The sequence below is a fragment of the Hypanus sabinus genome, chromosome 2, assembly GCF_030144855.1.
Source record: "Hypanus sabinus isolate sHypSab1 chromosome 2, sHypSab1.hap1, whole genome shotgun sequence".
Classification (NCBI taxonomy): Eukaryota; Metazoa; Chordata; class Chondrichthyes; order Myliobatiformes; family Dasyatidae; genus Hypanus; species Hypanus sabinus.
In genome coordinates, this window is record NC_082707.1 from 209,524,672 (window position 1) to 209,546,986 (window position 22,315).

At 43.1% G+C, this 22,315-nt stretch overlaps 1 protein-coding gene across 3 annotated transcripts in view; it reads left to right on the forward strand.

The window, feature by feature from the left end:
* LOC132390213 (inositol-tetrakisphosphate 1-kinase-like) overlaps window positions 1-20,508 on the forward strand; it is a 291,953-nt gene extending 271,445 nt beyond the window's left edge. For all 3 annotated transcript variants that reach the window (XM_059962832.1, XM_059962820.1, XM_059962826.1), the window contains exons 10-11: window positions 4,807-4,969; window positions 10,583-20,508. In XM_059962832.1, coding sequence (XP_059818815.1) covers window positions 4,807-4,969; window positions 10,583-10,899 — 480 coding nt within the window. In that variant the 3' untranslated portion in view covers window positions 10,900-20,508. The remainder of the gene's footprint in view (window positions 1-4,806; window positions 4,970-10,582) is intronic.
* Window positions 20,509-22,315: the final 1,807 nt, after the last annotated feature.

The window sequence follows — 22,315 nt, forward strand, 5'->3', positions numbered from 1 at the left end:
TGATGTTTCTGCACTGGCAAAGTCTTGTGAAGTGAGAGAAGTGCAGAATGCTGGGGCATGTTTTGTGGAAGACCTAATGAACATAAAACATAGAACAGTACAGGCCCTTTGGCTCACAATGTTGTGCTGACCCTTAAACCTACTCCAAGATCAATCTAATTCTCCCCCACATAGTCCATGTTTTCTTTCATCCATGAGACAAGATTGCAAAGCCAATGCTGAGAGCTGAAGTCAGAGGGAGATGGACCTCTGACTCAGAGGAAGCGGCCCTTCAGCCTATTGAATCTGAAATCCATCAACCTCCTATTAACACTCATTCTCCATTAACCCCACTTTATCTCCCCACATCCTCTTTAATTCCCTCCTGATTTTAACAGTCTCCGGATAATATGTAGTGCCCAATTAATCTGCCAATTAACAACCCATATGGTGACAGGAAGGAAGTGCAAACTCCACTAGACAGCACTGGAGGACGATGTCCACCCTGACCCTGCTTCTTCCTGCAGATCCAGTGCCCATTACCATATCACATCAGCTGGCCTGAGTTGCCTGAGAGATCCAGACAGCTGCTGGATACACCGGTGTCTATATGCCAATGGGGAATTGGCTGTAGGCCTTGCTTTATTTCCTTTCACGATGTTTGACAAGGTCCTTAGTGGGAGGCTCAAGAAGATGAAGATGCATGGGATCAATGGTGAATTGCCCATTTGGATTCAGAACTGGCTTGCCCTAGAAGACAAAGGGTAATGGTTGAACGGCTGGAGGGCTGTGATTACTGGTGTTCTGCAGGGATCTGTACTGGGACCTTGGCTGTTAGTGGTGTACAGAAATGATATGGATGAAAATGGAAATGGGTTGGTTAGTAAGTTTGCAGTGATATGAAGATTGGTGGTGGTGTGGATAATGAGGAAGACTGACAAAGAATACATCGGAATAAAGATAATTTGCAGATATGGGCAAAGAAATGGCAGATAGACTTTAACCCAGCCAGATGTGAAGTGTTGCACCTTGGCAGGCTAAATGTAAAGAAACAGTGCATTCATTGTTAAGGCAAGACCCTTAACAGTGTTGATAAGCAGAGGGATATCAAGCTCCAGGTTCATAGCTCCATGACTACACAGGTTGATAGGGGATTGAGAAGGCATATGGCATTCGCATCGTTGTTAGTCAAGGGACTGAGTTCAAAAGTTCGGAAGTTATGTTGCAGCTTTTTTATGGGCCAAAGGGGCTGTTCTTGTACTATGTATGTTCATAAGTAGCACGTACCCTGTGGCATTTAAAATTTGCCAGAGAAACATAATTCCCAGGTCAGGCAGCTGTCACACGTTCCAGTCACTAATGGGCCTTTTGAGAATTTTACCGAACAGCTCCGCTCTGTAGTTGGTTGTTGCCAACACTGGGCTCTTGAAGTACTTTAATTAGATTGATAGTCCTGACTGATTTTTTTTTAATGCTGAGTCAGGATGACAGACCGTTAGCCATTAATCTTCTCCGGAACTAGCCATTTGAAGCTGATGAAGCTTTTTTTTGTGCTGTTTTCTCATTTGCTGCTTTAGAGAAGCCTGTCCAGATATCATTCCTGCTGTCAGACGCCTCACCACAGTCCATAAGAAATAGAAGAATTAGGCCGTCTGGCCCTCAAGCTTGATCCGCCATTCCATGGCCGTTGGTTTAGTATCCCTCTCAACCCCATTCTCCCTGTAACCTTTGACACCCTGACTAATCAAGAACCCACCAACCTCTGTCTTAAATATATGCAATGACTTTGCTTCAACAGCAGTATCTGACAATGAATTCCACAGATTTACCACTATCTGGCTAAAGAAATTCTTCCTCATCTCTGTTCTACAGGGACATCTCTCTGAGTTCGGGTCCTAGACTCACTCACTATTGGAAACATCCTCTACACATCTACTCTATCTAAGCCCTTCAATACTCAATCGGTTTCACTGAGATTCTCTCTCATTCTTCTTTGCTCCTGCAAGCACAGACCCAAACCCATCAAGTGCTGCTTGTACATTAACCCTTTCATTCCTAGAATCATTTTTGTGAACCTCCTCTGGATCCTCTCCAATGCCAGCACATCTTTACTTGTTAAAGGGGCCCAGAATTGCTCACAGTACACGGTGCAGTCTGACCAGTGCCTTATAAAGCCTCAGCATCACATCCCTACTCTTATATTTCTCGTCCTCTCGGAATGAATGCTAACATTGCATTTGCCTTCTTTACCACCAGCTCAACCTGCAAGTTAACCTTTAGGGTGTCCTGCACAAGGACTCCCAAGTCCCTTTGCATCTCTGATCTTTGAATTTTCTCCCCATTGAGCAAACAGTCTGTGCCTTTATTCCCACTACCAAAGTGTGTGAAGGTACACTATATTGTATCTGCCACTTCTTCACCTATTTTCCCATCTGTCTAATCCTTCTGTAGACTTCCTGCTTCCTCAGCACTACCTGTTCTTCTCACATCGTCCACAAAGCCATCAACTCCATCATTCAAATCATTGACGTATAATGCAGAGAGAAGGGATCCCAATACCGACTCCTGTGGAACACCACTAGTCACCAGAACAGGCCTGCTTTCTTCCCTCCTGCCGGACAGCCAATCTTCTGTCCAAGCTGGGATCTCTTCTGTATTACCCTGGGCTCTTGTTAAGCAGCCTCATATGTGGCATCTTGTCAAAGGCCTTCTGAAAATACTGGTAAACAACATCCACTGATTCTCCTTCGTCTATTCTGCCTGTTATTTCCTCAAAGAATTCCAATAGATTTGTCAGGCAAGATTTCCCCTCAAGGATCTATAGGGTAACACACAGTTCTCCTTTGAAAGATGTGCTGGTTTTCAGCTGTGGGATCAGCTGATCTTTTGAAGCTGATAACCATTCTCATTCTAACTGGGCTCAGTGCCACCATTGCTGTATTGCACCAGAAGCCATTGGCACTGAGCAATCTCTCCTCCTCCTTTCAATGGTATTCGATCAGACCGTTGGAACCTTATCAATAGATGCTCAATCACCTATTTCTCGTGTACATCTTAGCGGTGGGAAATTAAAAACAGATTGGATAAAGCCATGTAAAAAAAATAATAAATGCACAGCAGACTGTAATCACCATCAGCAGTTAATGTTCCCATGTTTTAAAACTAGTATTGCAATTTACTGTATTGTTTGATCTACAGATATTTATGACATTTTTGTTGTAATGTTGTTACCTCAGTGGAAGCATGTGTCTCTCACAGAGGAAACTATTCTTTACAACAGCATAGTGCGATTGGATACAGAGAGTGATGCACAGTGCTGGGTGTGCTGGGTAGGCAGGTACATGAGGGATTTTCATACAGAGAGAGACGAGTCCCTGATGCACCGTGCTGGGTAGGCAGGTACATTAGGGATTTTCATACAGAGAGAGACGAGTCCCTGATACACCGTGCTGGGTAGGCAGGTACATTAGGGATTTTCATACAGAGAGAGACGAGTCCCTGATGCACCGTGCTGGGTAGGCAGGTACACTAGGGATTTTTATACAGAGAGAGACGAGTCCCTGATGCACCGTGCTGGGTAGGCAGGTACATTAGGGATTTTCATACAGAGAGAGACGAGTCCCTGATGCACCGTGCTGGGTAGGCAGGTACACTAGGGATTTTCATACAGACAGAGACGAGTCCCTGATACACCGTGCTGGGTAGGCAGGTACACTAGGGATTTTTATACAGAGAGAGACGAGTCCCTGATGCACCGTGCTGGGTAGGCAGGTACACTAGGGATTTTCATACAGAGAGAGACGAGTCCCTGATGCACCGTGCTGGGTAGGCAGGTACACTAGGGATTTTCATACAGACAGAGACGAGTCCCTGATACACCGTGCTGGGTAGGCAGGTACACTAGGGATTTTCATACAGACAGAGACGAGTCCCTGATGCACCGTGCTGGGTAGGCAGGTACACTAGGGATTTTCATACAGAGAGAGACGAGTCCCTGATACACCGTGCTGGGTAGGCAGGTACACTAGGGATTTTCATACAGACAGAGACGAGTCCCTGATACACCGTGCTGGGTAGGCAGGTACATTAGGGATTTTTATACAGAGAGAGACGAGTCCCTGATGCACCGTGCTGGGTAGGCAGGTACACTAGGGATTTTCATACAGAGAGAGACGAGTCCCTGATACACCGTGCTGGGTAGGCAGGTACACTAGGGATTTTTATACAGACAGAGACGAGTCCCTGATACACCGTGCTGGGTAGGCAGGTACACTAGGGATTTTTATACAGACAGAGACGAGTCCCTGATGCACCGTGCTGGGTAGGCAGGTACATTAGGGATTTTCATACAGACAGAGACGAGTCCCTGATGCACCGTGCTGGGTAGGCAGGTACATTAGGGATTTTTATACAGAGAGAGACGAGTCCCTGATGCACCGTGCTGGGTAGGCAGGTACACTAGGGATTTTTATACAGACAGAGACGAGTCCCTGATACACCGTGCTGGGTAGGCAGGTACACTAGGGATTTTCATACAGAGAGAGACGAGTCCCTGATGCACCGTGCTGGGTAGGCAGGTACACTAGGGATTTTCATACAGAGAGAGACGAGTCCCTGATGCACCGTGCTGGGTAGGCAGGTACATTAGGGATTTTTAAGAGACTCTTAGACAGAAACGTAGATGATAAAAAATGGAGGGCTATGGGTCAAGGAATTGATGTAAAGGCCTGCACAACATCGTGGGCTGTGCAGAACCCTTCTTTGTTTCCATGGAGATCAGCCGCGTGCTTTCATTGTGTAGCTGACTAGTGTTTCTGCTTTCTGTAGCTGGACATGGTGGAAGGTGTCTGCAGGCCCCCAACTGATGAAGTCATCAGGAAAATATCCAGGAACCTGCGTGAAGCTCTTGGAATTTCCCTCTTTGGCATTGACGTAATCATCAATAACCAGACCGGCCAGCACGCGGTCATTGACATCAATGCATTCCCAGGTAAGCTGCTGGTTCAGTCCTCGGAAGGAATTCCACCATAAGCCTGGGCACTGAGGCATCACTGCTCCTCGCTGAGGTTGGCTAAGTTTCCTAAGGCAGCGGGAAAATTTCTCTGTCCGTTGGGAGCAAGTCTCAGGCTCACAAGAGGGATGCACAAGGAAGAAAGGGATAGGAATATGGGCATTATGGTAGTCAAAATCACTGACGTATGTCGTGAAAGTTATTGTTTGTGGCAACAGTACATCACAATACATAATAATAAAGAACTATACAGTAAGAAGTGAGTGTGTGGGTATAAAAAAGGTTAAGTTAAAGAGCGCACAAAGAGAGAAAAATATTGTGGTACTAGTCATGGTTTCATTATCCATTCAGAAATCTGATGGCAGAAATCAAAAAGCTGTTCCTGAAATGTTGAGTGTGTGCCTTCAGGCTCCCGTACCTCCTCCTTGAAAGTAGCAATGAGAACAGGGCATGGTGGGCATCCTTTATGATGACTGCTGCCTTTCTGAGGCATTGCTCCTTGAAGATGCCCTGGAGACTACAGAGACTAGTGCCCATGATGAAGGTGACTAAGTTTACAACATTCTTGATCCTGTGCAGTAGCCTCCCCACTCCCCATACCGGAGAGTGCTGCAGCCAGTTAAAATGCTCTCCACAGTACACCTATAGAAATCTGCGAGAGTCTTTGGTGGCATAGTAAGTTTCCTCAAACTGCTACATTCTTTATAGCTGCATCAATATATTGGCCCCAGGATAGAACCTCAGGGATATAAACACCCAGGAACTTGAAATTGCTCACACTTTCCATTGCTGATCCCTGATAAGGACGGATCTGTGTTCCCTCGTCTTGTCCTTCCTGAAGTCCACAATCAAGTTCTTCTGTCTTGAGTGCAAAGTTGTTGCTGTGATGCCATTCAACCAGCTGATGTATCTCACTCCTGTACGCCACCTTGTCACTGTTCACTGTGGAGTTGTGTGGGCAGCATCTCAGACCTGTTAGAGACACTGCCCGCCCAATTCCATAAGACAGGAGCAAAATTAGGCCACTCAGCCCATCGAGTCTGCTGCAACATTCCATCACGGCTGATTTATTATCCCTCTCAACCCCATTCTCCTGCCTTCTCTTTGATGTCCTCAATCATCAATGTTCCATAAATAATATAGTGGACCTAGGGAGAGAGAATTCATTTTGAGAGGATTGGAATATAAAAGCAAAGATGTGATGCTGTGGCTTTATAAGGCATTGGAGTATTTTGAACAGTTTTGGGCCTTTTATCTAAGAAAAGATATACTGGCTTTGGCTTTGGAGGAGGCTCACAGGAATGATCCCCGGAATGAAAGGGTTAACACATGAGGATTTGTTGATGGCTCTGACCTGTACTTGCTGGAGTTCAGAAGAATGAAGAGCAAGCTCGTTGGAACCAATTGAATATTGAAAGGTCCAGATAGAATGAATGTGGAGAGGATGCTTCCAATAGTGGGTGAGTTTAGTACAAAAGGGCAAGGCCTCAGAATAGAGCAAGATCCATATAGAACAGAGATTAGAAGGAATTTCTTTAGCCAGAGGGCGGTGAATCTGGACTTCATTGTCACAGATGGCTGTGGAAGCTAAGTTATTGGGTATTTTTAAAACAGAGGTTTACAGGTTCTTGACTAGTAGGGGCATCAAAGGATGCAGGAGATTGGAGTTGAGAAGGATAATAAACTAGCCATGATGGAATGGTGGAGCAGATATAATGGGCCAACCTGCCTTATTCTATCTCTATATCTTATGGTCTTAAAGGGCACACATGTATGTTTGATACTTCGGGACGAACGCGATGGATGTTTGCTGTCCTGGACTGTCTGTTTGAGCTGCATTGTCAATGTCAACACAGGAACCAGAGCAGGATGCTGATGTCTTCAGCCTGTGTGGCCTGACTTGCAGTCACTCCAGCACCCTCCATCACACTCGTGTACTGGAATTCCAGTGCAAACCAACTGCAAAAGGCCCAGGATATCTGTGATTTATAGTAGAAAAGAGGCGGAGGAGAATGATGAGAGGGCAAATCGAGGCGTCATGCAACTGAGAGAGCCTGTGCATACTCATTTGCATTGTTTTATGTAAGGAGGTGAGTGGCTGTGATGCAGGTGTACAAGCTGTAACTAATCCCACTCAAATCCATCTACATTGATTTGAAGGATGGGTCTTTTAGGCAAGTCCTGTATCTCATTAAAGTTTGTGACCTTCAGTTGATTCTGGATGGTAACTGATGAAAACAACCCCTCTTTACGTTTCTCCTGCATGAGTGAGAAACTTCAGTGACAATGGGATATTTCCGCCTACTGCAGAGAAAGCTCTGGTAAGGTCATGAAGGATCCCACCCACTCTGCTCATGGACTGTCTGTCCCACTCCCGTCAGGGAGGAGGCTACGAAGCATCCACACCAGACTCAAAAACAGTTACTTTCCACAAGCAGTGAGGCTGATCGACTTCTCCACCCACTAACCCACCCCCTCACACCCCCAACCACCACTACCTTATCATTTCCTGTCAGAGTCACCTTATGCACAAACACTTCTGTGCCTAACTTCATGTTATGGACATTTAATCAATTGATGTATATAAGCTATCTTAAGTATTTAATATTTATTTTGTATTAATATTATGTTCTTTATCTTATTGTGTTTATTTTAAGCTGCATCGGGTCAGGAGTAATAATTTTTTTGACCTACTTTATACATGTCGAGGAAATGGCATTAAACAATCTTGAATTCATAATAAAGATTATTTATGTACATGAACAGCTTTGAAAAATTTATGTGGAATATCATGAAACACCGATGTGTTTGGATCAGGGATGTGTTGGACCATGTCCAAAAGAGAGTGTGATTTTAATTTGTCTGATTTCAGGAATGATTCTTACTACAATCACTGAAATTAAAGACTAGATTCAGTTTGAACAGTAAAGAATGTTTCTCATGGGAACCAAATCATGAGAAATACTTTCAAAAATCAGAGCCAACTTCTAATTGTATCTCATGTGTGAACAGAGAAACCTTTCTTCAGAAAGATCCTTTATCCCCAAGTTAAAACAAAAATTAGAAATGCTTAGCTCAGGAGAGAGGAAGGGGTACAGTATATCCTTCTCTCCCTGCATGATGATGTGCAGGAATATCTGGAACTCTTTTTAAGAAAAACTTGTAAAAAAAGTGGGAATGTTTACTGCAGCTGTGGCAAATTTGGAAAGAAATGTTTAAGGGCTCATTTGTACTTAAGTTGATTATGCTGGGACTAACTCAGGGACTGATGGTGATGAGCAGACAGATTTCATGTTGTAGAATATTGTTAATGAATGCTTAGAAGTGAACATTTTTCTATTTTCTATTAGCTAAAATACTTTACTTCCAGTACTTAAATTCATTTCTGGTACACAAGTGTAAAGGAGAACAAAATAATTGTTACTCCGGATCCGATACAGCACAATAAGATAAAGAACACAATAAATATAAATTTGTAGGATAACTTACATACATTGACTGTATGTTCATAAAGTGACATTAGGTTACTGACAGGAAATGTTAAAGTAGTGGTGGTTGGGGATGTGGTGGGTGGGTTAGAGGGTGGAGGTGTTGATCAGCCTCACTGCTTGTGGAAAGTAACTGTTTTTGAGTCGGGTGCGCCTGGTGTGGATGCTAAGTAGCCTCCTCCCTGATGGGAGTGGGACAGACATTCCAAGCAGGGTGCATGGGATCCTTCATGATGTTACTGGTCCTTTTCTGGCACCTCTCCCTTGTCCTTTTGTCCTTGATGGCTGGTAGGCCAGTGGCAGTGACGCGTTGGATTGTCTTCACGATCCGTTGTGGAGTTGCCTTGTTCTCCGCAGCGCAGTTTCCATACCGTACAGTGATGCAGCTTGTTAGGATGTTCTGTAGAATTGTACGAGAGCCGACCAGGGACAAGGCTATTCTGGATTTAGTGTTCTCCGCAGCGCAGTTTCCATACCGTACAGTGATGCAGCTTGTTAGAGTGTTCTGTGGAATAACTTGAGTATAGAGGTACAAAGTCCAGCTCTCCTCAGAAAGTAGAGATGTTGGTGAGCTTTCCTAATCGCGTGTACTGTGTTCTGACACAGGGTATTTAAGATGTGCACTTGCAGGGGTTTGAAACTGTTTGCAGTATCCACTGCTGTGCCACTGATATAGAGAGGGGTGTGAATGGTTGAGCCAGTCACCACTACTGGGGCATCGGCTGCCAATAGCAGCTCACCAGAGTCCTCTGTCCTGGCTAGTCTTGCAAGTTGCCCTGGGTGTAGTCCTTCTTTAGAACCCTCCTTCTCCCAGGGATGAGATCTCTGCAGCTTCTGTTGGCATTTCTGTAGCTCTGGGTTTCTGCGTGATGGGGTTTCTAGTTCAATGCCCAAGCCTTCTTTTGCGGTCGGGCTTGGGATGGTCCATGGTGGAGTTAGCTAAAATAAAGTAAAAGACTTGAATTATTTTCTTATTCCAGTGTTGTTAGATCGAATGGAGCAAGTAAACATTGCAGGGTAGTTATCGACACCCCTGACTGACACTTTCTGGTGGGAGTTAAAGTCTGAAATAGTTTATTCATCGATTGCACACAGCTAAACCCATTCTTGTTTGGGCAATTTTGGGAAAACTAGGACAGTGTTTTCCCAGGAGAAGCTATTGTTTCTTGCTTTTGGATCTGTGCAGTATTCCCAGTACAGAGCTAGCTTGTGATCCTCAACAGGTGAACACCATGCTTTCATCTCCTGGTATGATGTAATACACCATCAGACATGGGAACAGAATTAGGCCATTCAGCCCATTTACTCTGCTCTACCATTCCATCATGGCTGATTTATGATCCCTCTCAAACCCATTCTTCTGCCTTCTCCCCGTTACCTTTAACGCCCTGACTAATCAAGAACCTATCAACCTCTGCATTAAATATACCCAGTGACTTGGCTTCCACAGCTGTCTGTTACAATGAATTCCACAGATTCACCACCCTCTGGATAAAGAAATTCCCCCTCATCTCTGTTCTAAACAGATGTTTCTCTATTCTAAAGCCCTCTGGTGCTACATTCACCAACTGCACCGATCCATATTGTCAGCCCAACCCACAGGCCCCCGTCTGACTATCCCCTCACCACCGTGCAGACAGAGTTCTTCCTTGAAAGTCCAAAAAAAACTGTAGATTCTGGAAACCTCCAATGAAAACAGAAAATGCTGAAAATATTCATCCTTCCCCAGCATCTCTAACCATTGTAGTCTTCTACCCATATCCCCACCATGCCTGCAATCTTTGTTCTCACCATGTCAGGCCAAGATGTGCCCTGATTGGGGTGATGTTTATTGGTTATCGGAACTGTTACACCTGAAAGTGACTTTAGTTTTGATTCCTACGCACTGTTTTGAATCCAGAGATGTGGATGCCTCAGCTTAAAATGTGGCTGGCACTGCAAGGAAACGTCCAGGCCGTGATGTCCATCAGGCCAATCCTAATCAGTCAATAGAAACTTTCTCAGGGAAGCGTGATCCCTTCTACGTATTGATTCAATTTCCTAAAATAAGCAGCAAAAAATGCTGGTATCAGGGAAACAATCATGTACCTTGTGTTTGTTGCAGGATATGAAGGCGTTCCGGAGTTCTTCACTGAACTGATAAACCACATTCAAGTTGTACTGCAAGATCAAAACCCAGAGTTGCCTCCATTCGGCCAGAACAATACTGGGCCTGAGCAGGCTGCAAGCATCTGTGGGGACCGGGCCTGTTCTGCCGCCTCAGGTTTTGTGACCATGACGACAAAGGAGGCATGGCTTATGGAAGATGACCCCAGCAACAGCAAGAGGCTGCAGCACCAGAGGCTAACTTGCAATTCAGCTTTGCCACCCAACTTTCAGAACTGTGTTGCCCCAATGGCAACTAAAGCTTCCTCGCAATAACTACTGACTAAACCCAAGCAAAAAAAAAATCATTATTGGGGGTCAACACGATCCAATTTCTTAAATCAATAGACCAACTTAAGTTTGTTTGAATGACTTCACAGGTTGGTGCAGGAACTGGAGCACAGTAAAGAAAGGTTTCTTGAGGAGCAGTTCGCATCAAAGTTTGGATACTCAACCTAGTTCTTCTCAAGCATTGATATTAGCAAAAATTGCTTTGTTAGGGATTTACCATTCTGGAACGGGAATCAACCTTAATTGGCTAATTCAGCTCAACAGGAATCCCTTTATTTTCATTCGATTAATTTGGGCACTGCATTTCTCTCCCCCGTGAGACTTCACCTCAGTCAGTGCACAGGAGCCCGTTTTCAAATTACTGTGTAGTTTCCTGTCAGGAGCTGCACACTGTTCCAAGAGTTCTGTGAAATCCATGGTTGGTTAAACTCCAGTGAGACCCATTCTGTCAGTTTGCAAGAATATGATTGAGTTTTTGGGACAAGACATTGCTGTAGGCTTTATCTGACAAAAGAAGTTCTCAGTAAATGAAAGCTCTCCTTTTCAGAAGGGTAAAATTGAGTGTGGTAAAGTGAGGATTGCAGCATATTTACTTGTAAGATAAATAGCTTCTGAAAATACACAACGTAGATTCTAAGAAGAGGTATGGTGATGTAATATCGTACATGGTCTTATTATTATTAAATTTCATAGATGTTAACAATATACTTCCATGCATCTCCTGATTTGAAAGAAAGCGTGAGAAAAACTCAGTGAAAATAGCTGTAGAGCCTCATCTGTTTGTGATGTTTACAATGCAGTGTTATCAATAAGCATTACTTTTACCCTAGTCTTCTCTTGAAGAAGAAGAAATAAGGAAATTTCCTTTGACCAATCTGTTGGATGTTTTTGTTTATTTCCCAGACTTGCATTAACAAGTGTAGGGGGTCCCGAGTTCTTTCCCATGATGAGAGGGCTTCAGTATTTGCTCGGCATTTCTGAGTTTCAGTTGCACTCGACATTGAACCTGTCTTTGGCTAATTTTAGATGAAGAAGCAGAAGGGAGTTGTTGGAACTCCTTCTCTGAGCATTTGATATGTTAAAGAAACAGTAGGGGTAAGGTAAGTGGGCATGTTTTATGGATTCCATCCACTGCTCCTCAGACTACCATGAATCAAAAACTTAAGACTTTTCTGAATCAAATCAAAAGTCATTGTGTACCAGTATTGCAGGCTGAATGGACAATGCATCCAAGTAAAATCTGCTTCATATTTTTGGTTTAATAATTGCACTAGCTCATGTGATTTACTTGCAGAAGGAATATGTTATTCAAGTTATTTTGAAAAGCTACACCTATGCACCACCCTAAACTTAACTATGACTCTGGCCTGGGAATAATCTGTATTTGTTCCTTCTTCTCGTGGAAACCAGGTGCAAATACGATTATAATAACTAGTGCACTGGATATTTGACCACACTTTGACATGTTAGTGCTTTTCATCTCTTGCCTTGTTGGATGAAAGTTAGTGAGAGGTGGCTGGCTCTTTGCCCTGCTGTCCTGTCAGCATTGGCAAGACTCAGACGCGCTGCTTCAGTCTTCCATCTGGCTACTGAAAGGCATTTTCAGCATTTAGTAGTTTAAACATTGAACATTGGAACTTAATTTCTGTTGAATTGGAGCTTCACAATCATATGTCAATGTGCAATAGTACCAGGAGGTGGCACTTTTAAACCACCCTAACAATTTGTCCTTGGCACCAGCAGCTTAAAGGCATAAATGGATAACTTAACATTTGAAGGGTACGGTTTCATTTAGAACAGAGATGAGGGGGAATTTCTTTAGCCAGAGGGTGATGAATCTGTGGAATTCATTGCCACAGACAGCTGTGAAGGCCAAGTCATTGAGAATATTTAAAGTGGAGGTTGATAGGATCTTGATTAGTCAGGGTGTCGATGGTTACAGGGAGGAGGCAGGAGAATGGGGTTGAGAGGGAAAATATATCAGACATGTTGGAATGGAGGTGCAGACTCGATAGGCCAATTCTGCTCCTGCGTCTTACAATCTTAGCTCATCTACCACATCCCACTCATGGAATTCAGAACAAAGTAAATTTCACTCATTAATTTTGTTATAAGAAATTTAGGGAGTTGTGTAATTTGTCTGACCATTGAACAAGGCCAAAATAAGGAAGTCATGGATAACAGGACAAATTCATTGTAACACGTTGTTGGCAGATTCTTTACAAGGTCACGTTCGATAATGTAAACTCTCACAAGATAAATTGCTCACTTTCCTTCAGTCCGTATTTCCCAGTTGCTGGCACCTCATGGAAGATCAGTATTAAAACTGTGATTTCCCCTTCCCTTGCCAGTTAATCTATGTCGGTACATGGGGTGGGAAGAGCATTTGGGAAGAGGGGTTTCAGTACTACTGCCGGTTATTCTGTGTTCGTACGTGGGGAGGAGAGGTTTCATTAATATTTTGCTGAGTTCCTTTTGGATGGGAGGGGCTCAAGGTGAGGAGGAACTTGGCAGAGTAGTTGGAAGATTAAGCCTGTGGTTTGGTTAAGTAGAACTGAAACTGGACATTTATAGCCTTGTACTTTGCACAGTGTTGTTCACTCAGCAGCTTTTTCTCTATAACAGTAGGCAGTCCATCAAACTTATATCGGCATTCTGGGTTTGTGGAAGAATAACATGCATACTGCAACATGTTCAGTTGAGATGTGTTGGATTCTGATGGTTTTGGTCCAAGGTTCTTTCACAAGTCAGGAAAGAAGCACAAAATGTGTTGCTTCACCATTGTTTTATTAAGCGGTAATAGAACAGAGAATTGAAAACAGGGAGAGGTACAGGTCTAGTAGGGAAAAGGGGAGAAGAGGCAAAGAGGCATAGTCAGCTCTTATTATACCATAGAAAAGAAACATTCCATTGAAATTTTCAGCTAAGAGCCAACCAATCAGATAACACAGACACAAAATGCTGGAGGAACTCAGCAGGCCAGGCAGCACCTATGGCAAAGAGTACAATCAAATGTTTCAGGCCAAGACCTTCATTAGGAGTCCCAGTGAAGGATCTCAGCCTGAGATGTCAACTGTACTTTTTCCATAAATGCTACCTGGCCTGCTGAGTTCCTCCAGCATTTTGTGTCTGTGGCTTGGATTTCCAGCATCTGCAGGTTTTCTCTTGTTTCAGATTAAACCAATCAGATAGCCCCCATTCAAATAACGTAGCACCAGAGAAGCTTCCAGAATTTTCAAAGAACTGTAACCACTAGAGGACAGACTGAACAATTGTATATACATACTGTGACCACTGGAGGGCAGACTGGTCAATTGCATATACATACTGTGACCACTAGGAAACATACTAAACAGTTACATGTATATAAGTTATAAAAATACAAGCAGGTAATCAATTGTTAAACTGCAAAACAAAATAACAATTCTACAGTCTAATCCGGGGGTTCCCAGCCACTTTTTTTTACGCCAGTGAGCCTTACCGTTAACCAAGGGGTTCGTGGATCACACGTTGGGAATCCCTGGTCTAACCCAACACTTACAAAGATCTACTTTTCCGTAGATTTGTGACACACATCCTATTTCCCTTCATGTGTTCAGTTATCGCAAAAGGCAATAGTCTAAGCTGATATCTTCCACGTACTGAAGCATACACCTGTTCTATTTTAACAAATTCCTGGCTTGTCTGAAACTCAGCAGCTCAGGATTATGCTAAATTTAATCCATTCAGCTGCTGTTGTTGTTACATTGCCTAAAGCTTTCTGATAATATTGCACAATATTTCAAGCTGTGTGATAGTGACTGGAGTGTGTATTAAATATGATATATATTTTGTGGCATCATTGTTAATAGTCTACACACCAGAATGAATTCATTTTTTATTTATATCTTTCTAATTTTAATAACTGCTGCTTATATAAAAACAAAAATATTTTATGTTTATTCTGCTAATTTTATGTCTTGTTTAACTGAGTATTACTTAAGAACATTCTTTGGTTGGTCCATTGAGAAAGACTTCTGTACTTAGCTCTGAGGGTTGACTCAGAAAGGTTTGGTGACTCAGATCAGACCAGTTCAGGTTTTTCAGCTTTGTCCATTGCTTGTTGGATTAAAAGAAATGGAGCTTTGTGTACAGCTCAGCCTTGACTTGTAGCATAGGGATGTCCTTTGCCCAAAAGCATTTCCTTCAGTTTGATGCAGATAGTTGACATAGAGAATGTGTAGATGATATGAGTCTAAAAGATTGCTTTATAGAATATTTTCTTTTATGGATGTTGCAATGTTCAGGAGAGTATCAGTGGGAATGGCCAATGTAAACACTTCTGTGAACAGTGATAGTGGGCAGATTTTGATTAGAGGGGTTGGCAAACGAAGATAAAGAGAAAACAAGAGTCTAAACCTGTAGCAGAGAACAAAGAAATCTGAAAATTGGAACAAGGCAAAACCAGAGAGCGCAAACTGATTTTCATGCAAAGTGCTTCTTATATAACCAAGAAGAGAGAGGGGAATGCTATAATGAGGACCTGAGAAGGAGACAGATATGCCCCCTTCAAAATGATTGTTTTAACTTTAATTTGCAATTTTACCCAGTTATATTAAGGGTAAAATATTATTTGAATGGCACTAGTTGAGTTTTTTTTGGGTTTTTAATGCTTTCTGTGTTGTTCTTGGTAATGAGCTGCGGCAGAGCAGTTGCAGGGTGGCAATCAGCAGAGTGCTCAGTACTGCAGATCTCGGAAAGTTACAGTGGCTTGGGGTGGTCCAGGTTCCAGTATCTGCACCCTCCTGTGCTGCCATGGACTATCATGGTGTTGTTAGCTGATTGGATTAAGAGGCAGTTTATTAATGAATTGTGTTTTTGTCCTCATAGGTTTAAAATAATTGTTCCTTAGAAACTGAGCTTCACATGTGTTTGCTGCTCTAAAACATCATTGCTTTTGGCATTAGCATCAAGTCAGCTTTCCCATTGGAAAATCAGGCAACAGCAATGCTGTTTTCACCTAGAAAGAGAAGTAAGAGACTCGGGCATTTCCTGATGGGAGTCGCACAGAATCATTGTCATTCCATAGTTTGGCTGAACTGGGTGCAAGTAAAGTCTCCAGGCCTTAAAGAACCCATCACCATGGCAACCAGGAACTAGCTGAATGAATGGCTGCTATTCAGATAAGGTTGGGGAGGAGGGAGCAATGTGCTCTTCACTTTGTATGGTTAACTTCCCCTCCCATGCAATCCACTGCCCTAATGGAGAGCCAGGCTGTAGTGGTTTGATGTCATTTTGATCTGCAGGGTGATCACTGATGCAAGGGTTGCAGAGTAATGTATCAAGGTACAAGGCTGCAGGCAACAGTAGGCAATGAAACGTGATGACACGAATATTTGATCATTGTCTATGAATCTTTCAGATGTTAAGAAATGGACAGCCTTTAATTCAATGCCCACATGGATTTCTGTGTGTTCCTGTGCTTGTTTCCTTTGTGACTGTCATGAATTGTTATTCTCCCAACATGGGAGCAAGTCTCAGTGACTCTGATTTCATACTATGCACATCTGACCCTGCATTCCGATGAGCAAACTCCAGCTTTGTGAGAGGTCCAAATTCACCCAGATGTGATTGTGACCTTCACTAGATAAAATTGTAATTGTACAATAAGCAAGCACAGTCAGTAATCTGTTGAATTTTAAGGGTGGCATTAAAGTTTCATTCTCAATGACCATTGGCACTGTTGCCATATGAGTCATCCTATCATATTGCATTCAGAATGCTAAACTGTAACCCTTAAAATGTGCTGTTTTGGAATATTTAGAGGCAGATTTTGAGGAAAGCATTTCGAGATGGAGCCAGAGCATGCCAACTTGTTGCATTACCAAAACCAAATTTCAAATGGCACCTTGAGTGAAATATCTAAATCCTTGGTCAGTGAGGAAAAGCACTGAGCAGATAAGTGAGCTAGGGAGATCAGCTCATCAGACCCTGTTCAGCGACCTCTGTCTGAGCCTAGAGGGGAAGGCAGAGGAATATTGACTCCAGTACAAATATCAGCAAGCCCTCTCCGTGGACAATGTGCTATCCTCGATTAGTGGCTCTTTCAGTGAGTGTTTGTCGAAGTCTGGAGTTGTGCTTCAGTTTCAGCTTAGAGGGCTCGAACAACTTCTCTCCACCTCTTTGCCTTTTCCTCCAGGTTCTTCAGTCAGAAACGGGTTTAGTGTCACTGGCATATGTTGTGAAATTTGGTTTTTTTTGTCATATTAGTAGTAGTACATTGCAATACATAATAATAAATACTATAAATTACAATAATAACTACATATAGAAAAATTAAATTAAATAAGTAGTGCAAAAATAGAGGGAAAGTAGTGAGATAGTACTCATGGGTTCATTGTCCATTCAGAAGCCTGATAGTGGAGGGGAGGAAGCTGTTGTTGTTTACTGAAGTGCCATGGCTGTGCCTGGATTTCAGCTGTAGACGTCCTGAACGGGTCTATCGGATGATTCCATTCAGAGCTTTACACAAGCAGTTGCCTTTAATGTTGCCGCCTTTTTGTTCAGTATGGAGGCTTGTCACCAATTCCCATTTGTTCTACTATTTTTGGACATTAGAATTAAAGAGTTTCATAGATAATCAACACTAAAGCTTGCAGATTGTACTTTTCTTCCACTTTTACCCAATTGTTATAGGGAGCAAGCAACAGAAATTCCACTTCGACTTGTATTTTACCCCAGTGGGTGTAAAAATTGTTCCACTGAAACTGTACATGCTGACAAATTGTTTGGGATTGAAACAAGATCCCGCCAACCCGGGTTCATCTGGTGTGAATAGGTCACAATTAATGTGGGACTGTAAAACAAAGGGGAGTTACACTGACTGAGTTGCGGTTCACATCGTCTATTCTGGTACACTGAACCTTGGCTTGGTAATGTAAAAGTTACATTCAGTAGACGCTTATCACTGCATAATGACACCACGTAGTTTCAGTTCATACTACTACGTTACTGATGAGCAATGGCTTACAAAGAGTGCTTGCAAAATCCAGAGACTATTGTGAACCATCCTGTTATAATCATGGCCAGTGCATTATACCTATGTTATTGCATATTTTCTGTTTCATGCATAATTTTTGAAATGATCCCTGATGTTTTATTCAGCCTGTATAATCTGCTGCTGTTACCTGTCTGGTGTAACCTATAGAACTGTATATGTAACTGACCATGGCTGCATGTTAACAGGATACACTACCTCTTATTTACTTCAAGCAATTCAAGATTGTTTAATGTCATTTCCAGTACACAGGTGTAAAGGAGAATGAAGTAATTACACATAGCCAGTGACTTGTGTGTTAGTGAATAGTGGCTTTCTGTTTGTATTAGCTGAGGTGTTGAAGCTGGCTGAAGTGAAGTCTTGTGCTGTGGTGAAGCCTGTACTGACTGCAGATCTGGCTCTACTGTACAGTGAAATCAGTTAGGTTTGACCAATTCCCTCACATGTGCCTTGAAACTAACTGTGCTCCTTCTCACTGTGTGCATGATCGTACTGTCATCAAAATAGTAAAAAAATAAATCATAACATTTTCAGTGGCCTCTCCCTCAATTCTTTCAATCCTTAGTTCATCCAGGACTCGGGTTGTTTGGAGTGGCTGACCGGTGGTCACTGCCAGTGAGGTTGAACTCGCAGCTTTTCACCTCTCGATGTCTCAAAGCTCAACTTGTTAAAAAAACTGAATAATTTGGTGTGCGTTCTGATATTCTGGGGACCAAGAAGAGGCACTCTACTGAACCTTCTGAAGTCAAGACTCATGGAAAGGAAGGTGATTTTGTACAGTTATGAGGGGTATAGATGAAGTAAATCATTGAGGTTGTGTGAGACTAGAACTAAAGGTCATAGGTAAAGGGTGAAGTGTTTTAGGGGATCATGAAGGAAACTTCTTCACTGAGAGGGTGGTGAGAGGTGCCAGTGCAAGGAGTGAATGCGAGGTCGATGTTTAAGGGAAAGGTGGATGGGAACATTGAGGAGATTTCAAGTAGGATAGATAAAGAGGGTGCAGTTGATGTTGTATATTTGGACTTTCAGAAGGCCTTTGACAAGGTGCCACACATGAGGCTGCTTACCAAGTTAAGAGCCTATGGTATTACAGGATTGTTACTAAGTTACAGGTAAGAGCATTGGGTGATTGGTAGGAGGCAGCGAGTGGGAATAAAATTATCCTTTTCTGGTTGGCTGCCAGTATCTAGTGGTGTTCCACAGGGGTTGGTGTCGGGACCACTTCTTTTTATGTTGTATATCAATGATTTAGATGATGGAATAGATGGCTTTGTTGCCAAGTTTGCAGATGATATGGAGATTGATGAAGGGGCAGGTAGTGTTGAGGAAACAGGTAGGATACAGAAGAACTTAGACAAAGTAGGAGAATGGGCAAGAGAGTGACAAATAAAATGCAATGTTGGAAAATGCAAGGTCATGAACTTTGGTACTAGAAATAAATGTGTGGACTATTTTTTAAACGGAGAAAATCCAAAAATGCAAAGGGACTTGGGAGTCCTTGTGCAGAACTCACTAAAGGTTTCAATAGGTACATTTAATGTCAGAGAAACGTATACAATATACATCCTGAATCTCTCCTTCTGCAGACAGAGTCGGTGGTGAGGAAGGCAAACGCAATGTTGGCATTCGTTTCAAGAGTCTAGAATACAAGAGCAAGGATGTGATGCTGAGGCTTTATGAGGCACTGGAGAGGCCACACTTTGAGTAGTGTGAACAATTCTGGGCTCCTCAGCTGAGAAGAGATGTGCTGGCATTGGAGAGGGTCCAGAGGAGGTTCACAAGGATGATTCCAGGAATGGAAGGGTTATCATACAAGGAACAGTTGATAGGTCTGGGTCTGTACTCGCTGGAATTCCGAAGGATGAAGGGGGATCTCATTGAAACCTTTTGAATGTTGAAAGGCCTAGACAGAATAGATATGGAAATGATGTTTCCAATGGTAGGGAGTCTAGGGCAAGAGGGCACAGCCTCAGGATAAAGGAGAGTAAATTTAAAACAGCTGCGGAGAAATTTTTTTAGCCAGAGGGTGGGTGAATTTGTGGAATTTATTACCACAGGCAGCTGTGGAGGCCAGATTGTGGGTGTATTTAAGGCAGAGCTTGATTGGACTCGGCATCAAAGGTTACGGGGAGTGGGGCTGAGGAGGGGAAAAAAGGATCAGCCATGATTGAAGGGTGGAGTAGACTCGATGGGCCAAAGAGCTTATTTCTGCTCCTATGTCATATGGTTACGTGGAGTGGAGGTTATGGATTGGGTGCAGGTTGATGGGACCAGGTTAAGTTAATAGATCGGCATGAACCAGATGGGCTGAAGGGCCGGTTACTGTGCTGGATTGTTCTGTGACTCTAAAGATTGGTGTTTGTATAAGGTTAACATCTTTTCTCTTTATCTCAGCTCTGATCTGCACCTTCAGTTGTAATGCAAGGTTTCAACCTGAAACGTCAGTGATTACTTTCCTCTCACAGTCGCCGCTCGGCTTGCTGCAGAGCGTTTCCAGCAGATGGTTTGTGGAGTCATGTGGCATAATTTGTTGTCCTTAATAATCCATTAAAAACCCTGTTTAAATTCTGAAACACTGAAATGGTCATTCATTGATGGTCTCAGCAAAACAAGGCCTTTTGGGCACCATGATAACATCATGATTAGTGCAATGCTATTACATCAGAGTTCAGGGTTCAATTCTGACGTCATCCCTGAGGAGCCTGTAGGGGCACCCTGTGGAATGTGTGGTTTTCCTCCCACAGCTCAAAGACATACCAGTTAGTAGGTCAATTGGCCATTGTAAACTGTCCCTTGATTAGGCGAGATAAACTCGGGGATTGCTGGGTAGCACAGCCAGAAGGGCCTGTTACACACGGTATCACTAAATAAATACAGTGGATTCAACCCACTCAGTCTGCACAACTCTCCAGTTCCATCACCAGCATCTTACACAGAAAACCTACAGCACAATACAGGCCCTTCTGCCCACAATGCTGTGATGAACACGTACTTACTTTAGAAATTACATAGGGTTACCCATAGCCCTCTATTTTTCTAAGCTCTATGTACCTATCCAAGAATCTCTTAAAATACCCTATCGTATCCAAAAGACCCTATTGTATCTTCTCTGTAGCATTCGTACTTAAACCATAAGATGTAGGAGCAGAATTAGGCCATTTGGCCCATTGAGTCTATCATGGCTGATTTATCTCTCTCGTAGTCTTAGACACCCTGATTAATCAAGAACCTATCAACCTCTGCTTTAAACATACTCAATGACTTGGCCTCCACAGCTGACCGTAGCAACAAATTCCACAGATTCAACACCCTCTGGCTGAAGGAATTCCTTCTCATTTCTGTTCGAAATGGATGTCCCTCTATTCTGAGACTGTGAAACAATGTTAAAAGGCTGGATAGAGTGGATCGGGGTCTTCGAAATACCAAGCACAGGGCCGCTGGTCTCTCGCTTGGTGATTGGTTTATTATTGAGGCACGCACCAGGATGCAGTGTTCACAGGCCGTCTAGACAGATCATCCATTCCCTGGTACATCCTTACTGCTAGAGCTTTCAAAACATTCACTATTCACCAACACTCAACACTCACATGAGAAATTTTCTGAGAATTCCTACTTTATTGCACATGTTACAAAGTCACTGGCAATCAGCGTGCTTGGTGAAAGATATCTTGCGAGGAGAGACCTGATGTGCAAAGTCTGGGAAGAACAAGGGGATTAGACAGAGCAGCATCCTATCACCCTATCAGCGACCCCTCACTCAGAGTTTCCACCCTTCCCATCTCTACAACATAAAACATATCTCCATAAGGCATAGAAGCAGAATTAGGCCATTTGGCCCAGCAAGTCTGCTCCACCATTCCATCACGGCTGATCCTTTTTGCCCCTCCCTGGCCTTCTCCCCGTAACCTTTGATGCCGTGTCCAATCAATAACCAGTCTCTGCCTTAAATACACCCAATGATCTGGCCTCCACAGCTGCATGTGGTAAGAAATTTCACAAATTCACCACCCTCCGGCTAAAGAAATTCCTCTGCACCTCTGTTTTAAATGGACTTACCCCTCTGTCCTGAGGCTGTGAGCTCTTGTCCCAGACTTCCCCACATCGGGAAGCATCCTTTCCACATCTTCTCTGTCTCGTCCTTTCAACATTTGGAAGATTTCAATGAGATACCACCATCCTTCTAAATTCTAGTAAGTACAAGCCCAGAGCCATCAAACGTTCCTCACATGATAACCCTTTCATTCCTGGAATATCCTTGTGAACCTCTTCTGGACCCTCTCCAATGTCTGCACATCTTTTCCGAGATGAGGAGCCCAAAACTGTTCACAATACTCAAGGTGAGGCCTCACCAATGCCTCATAAAGC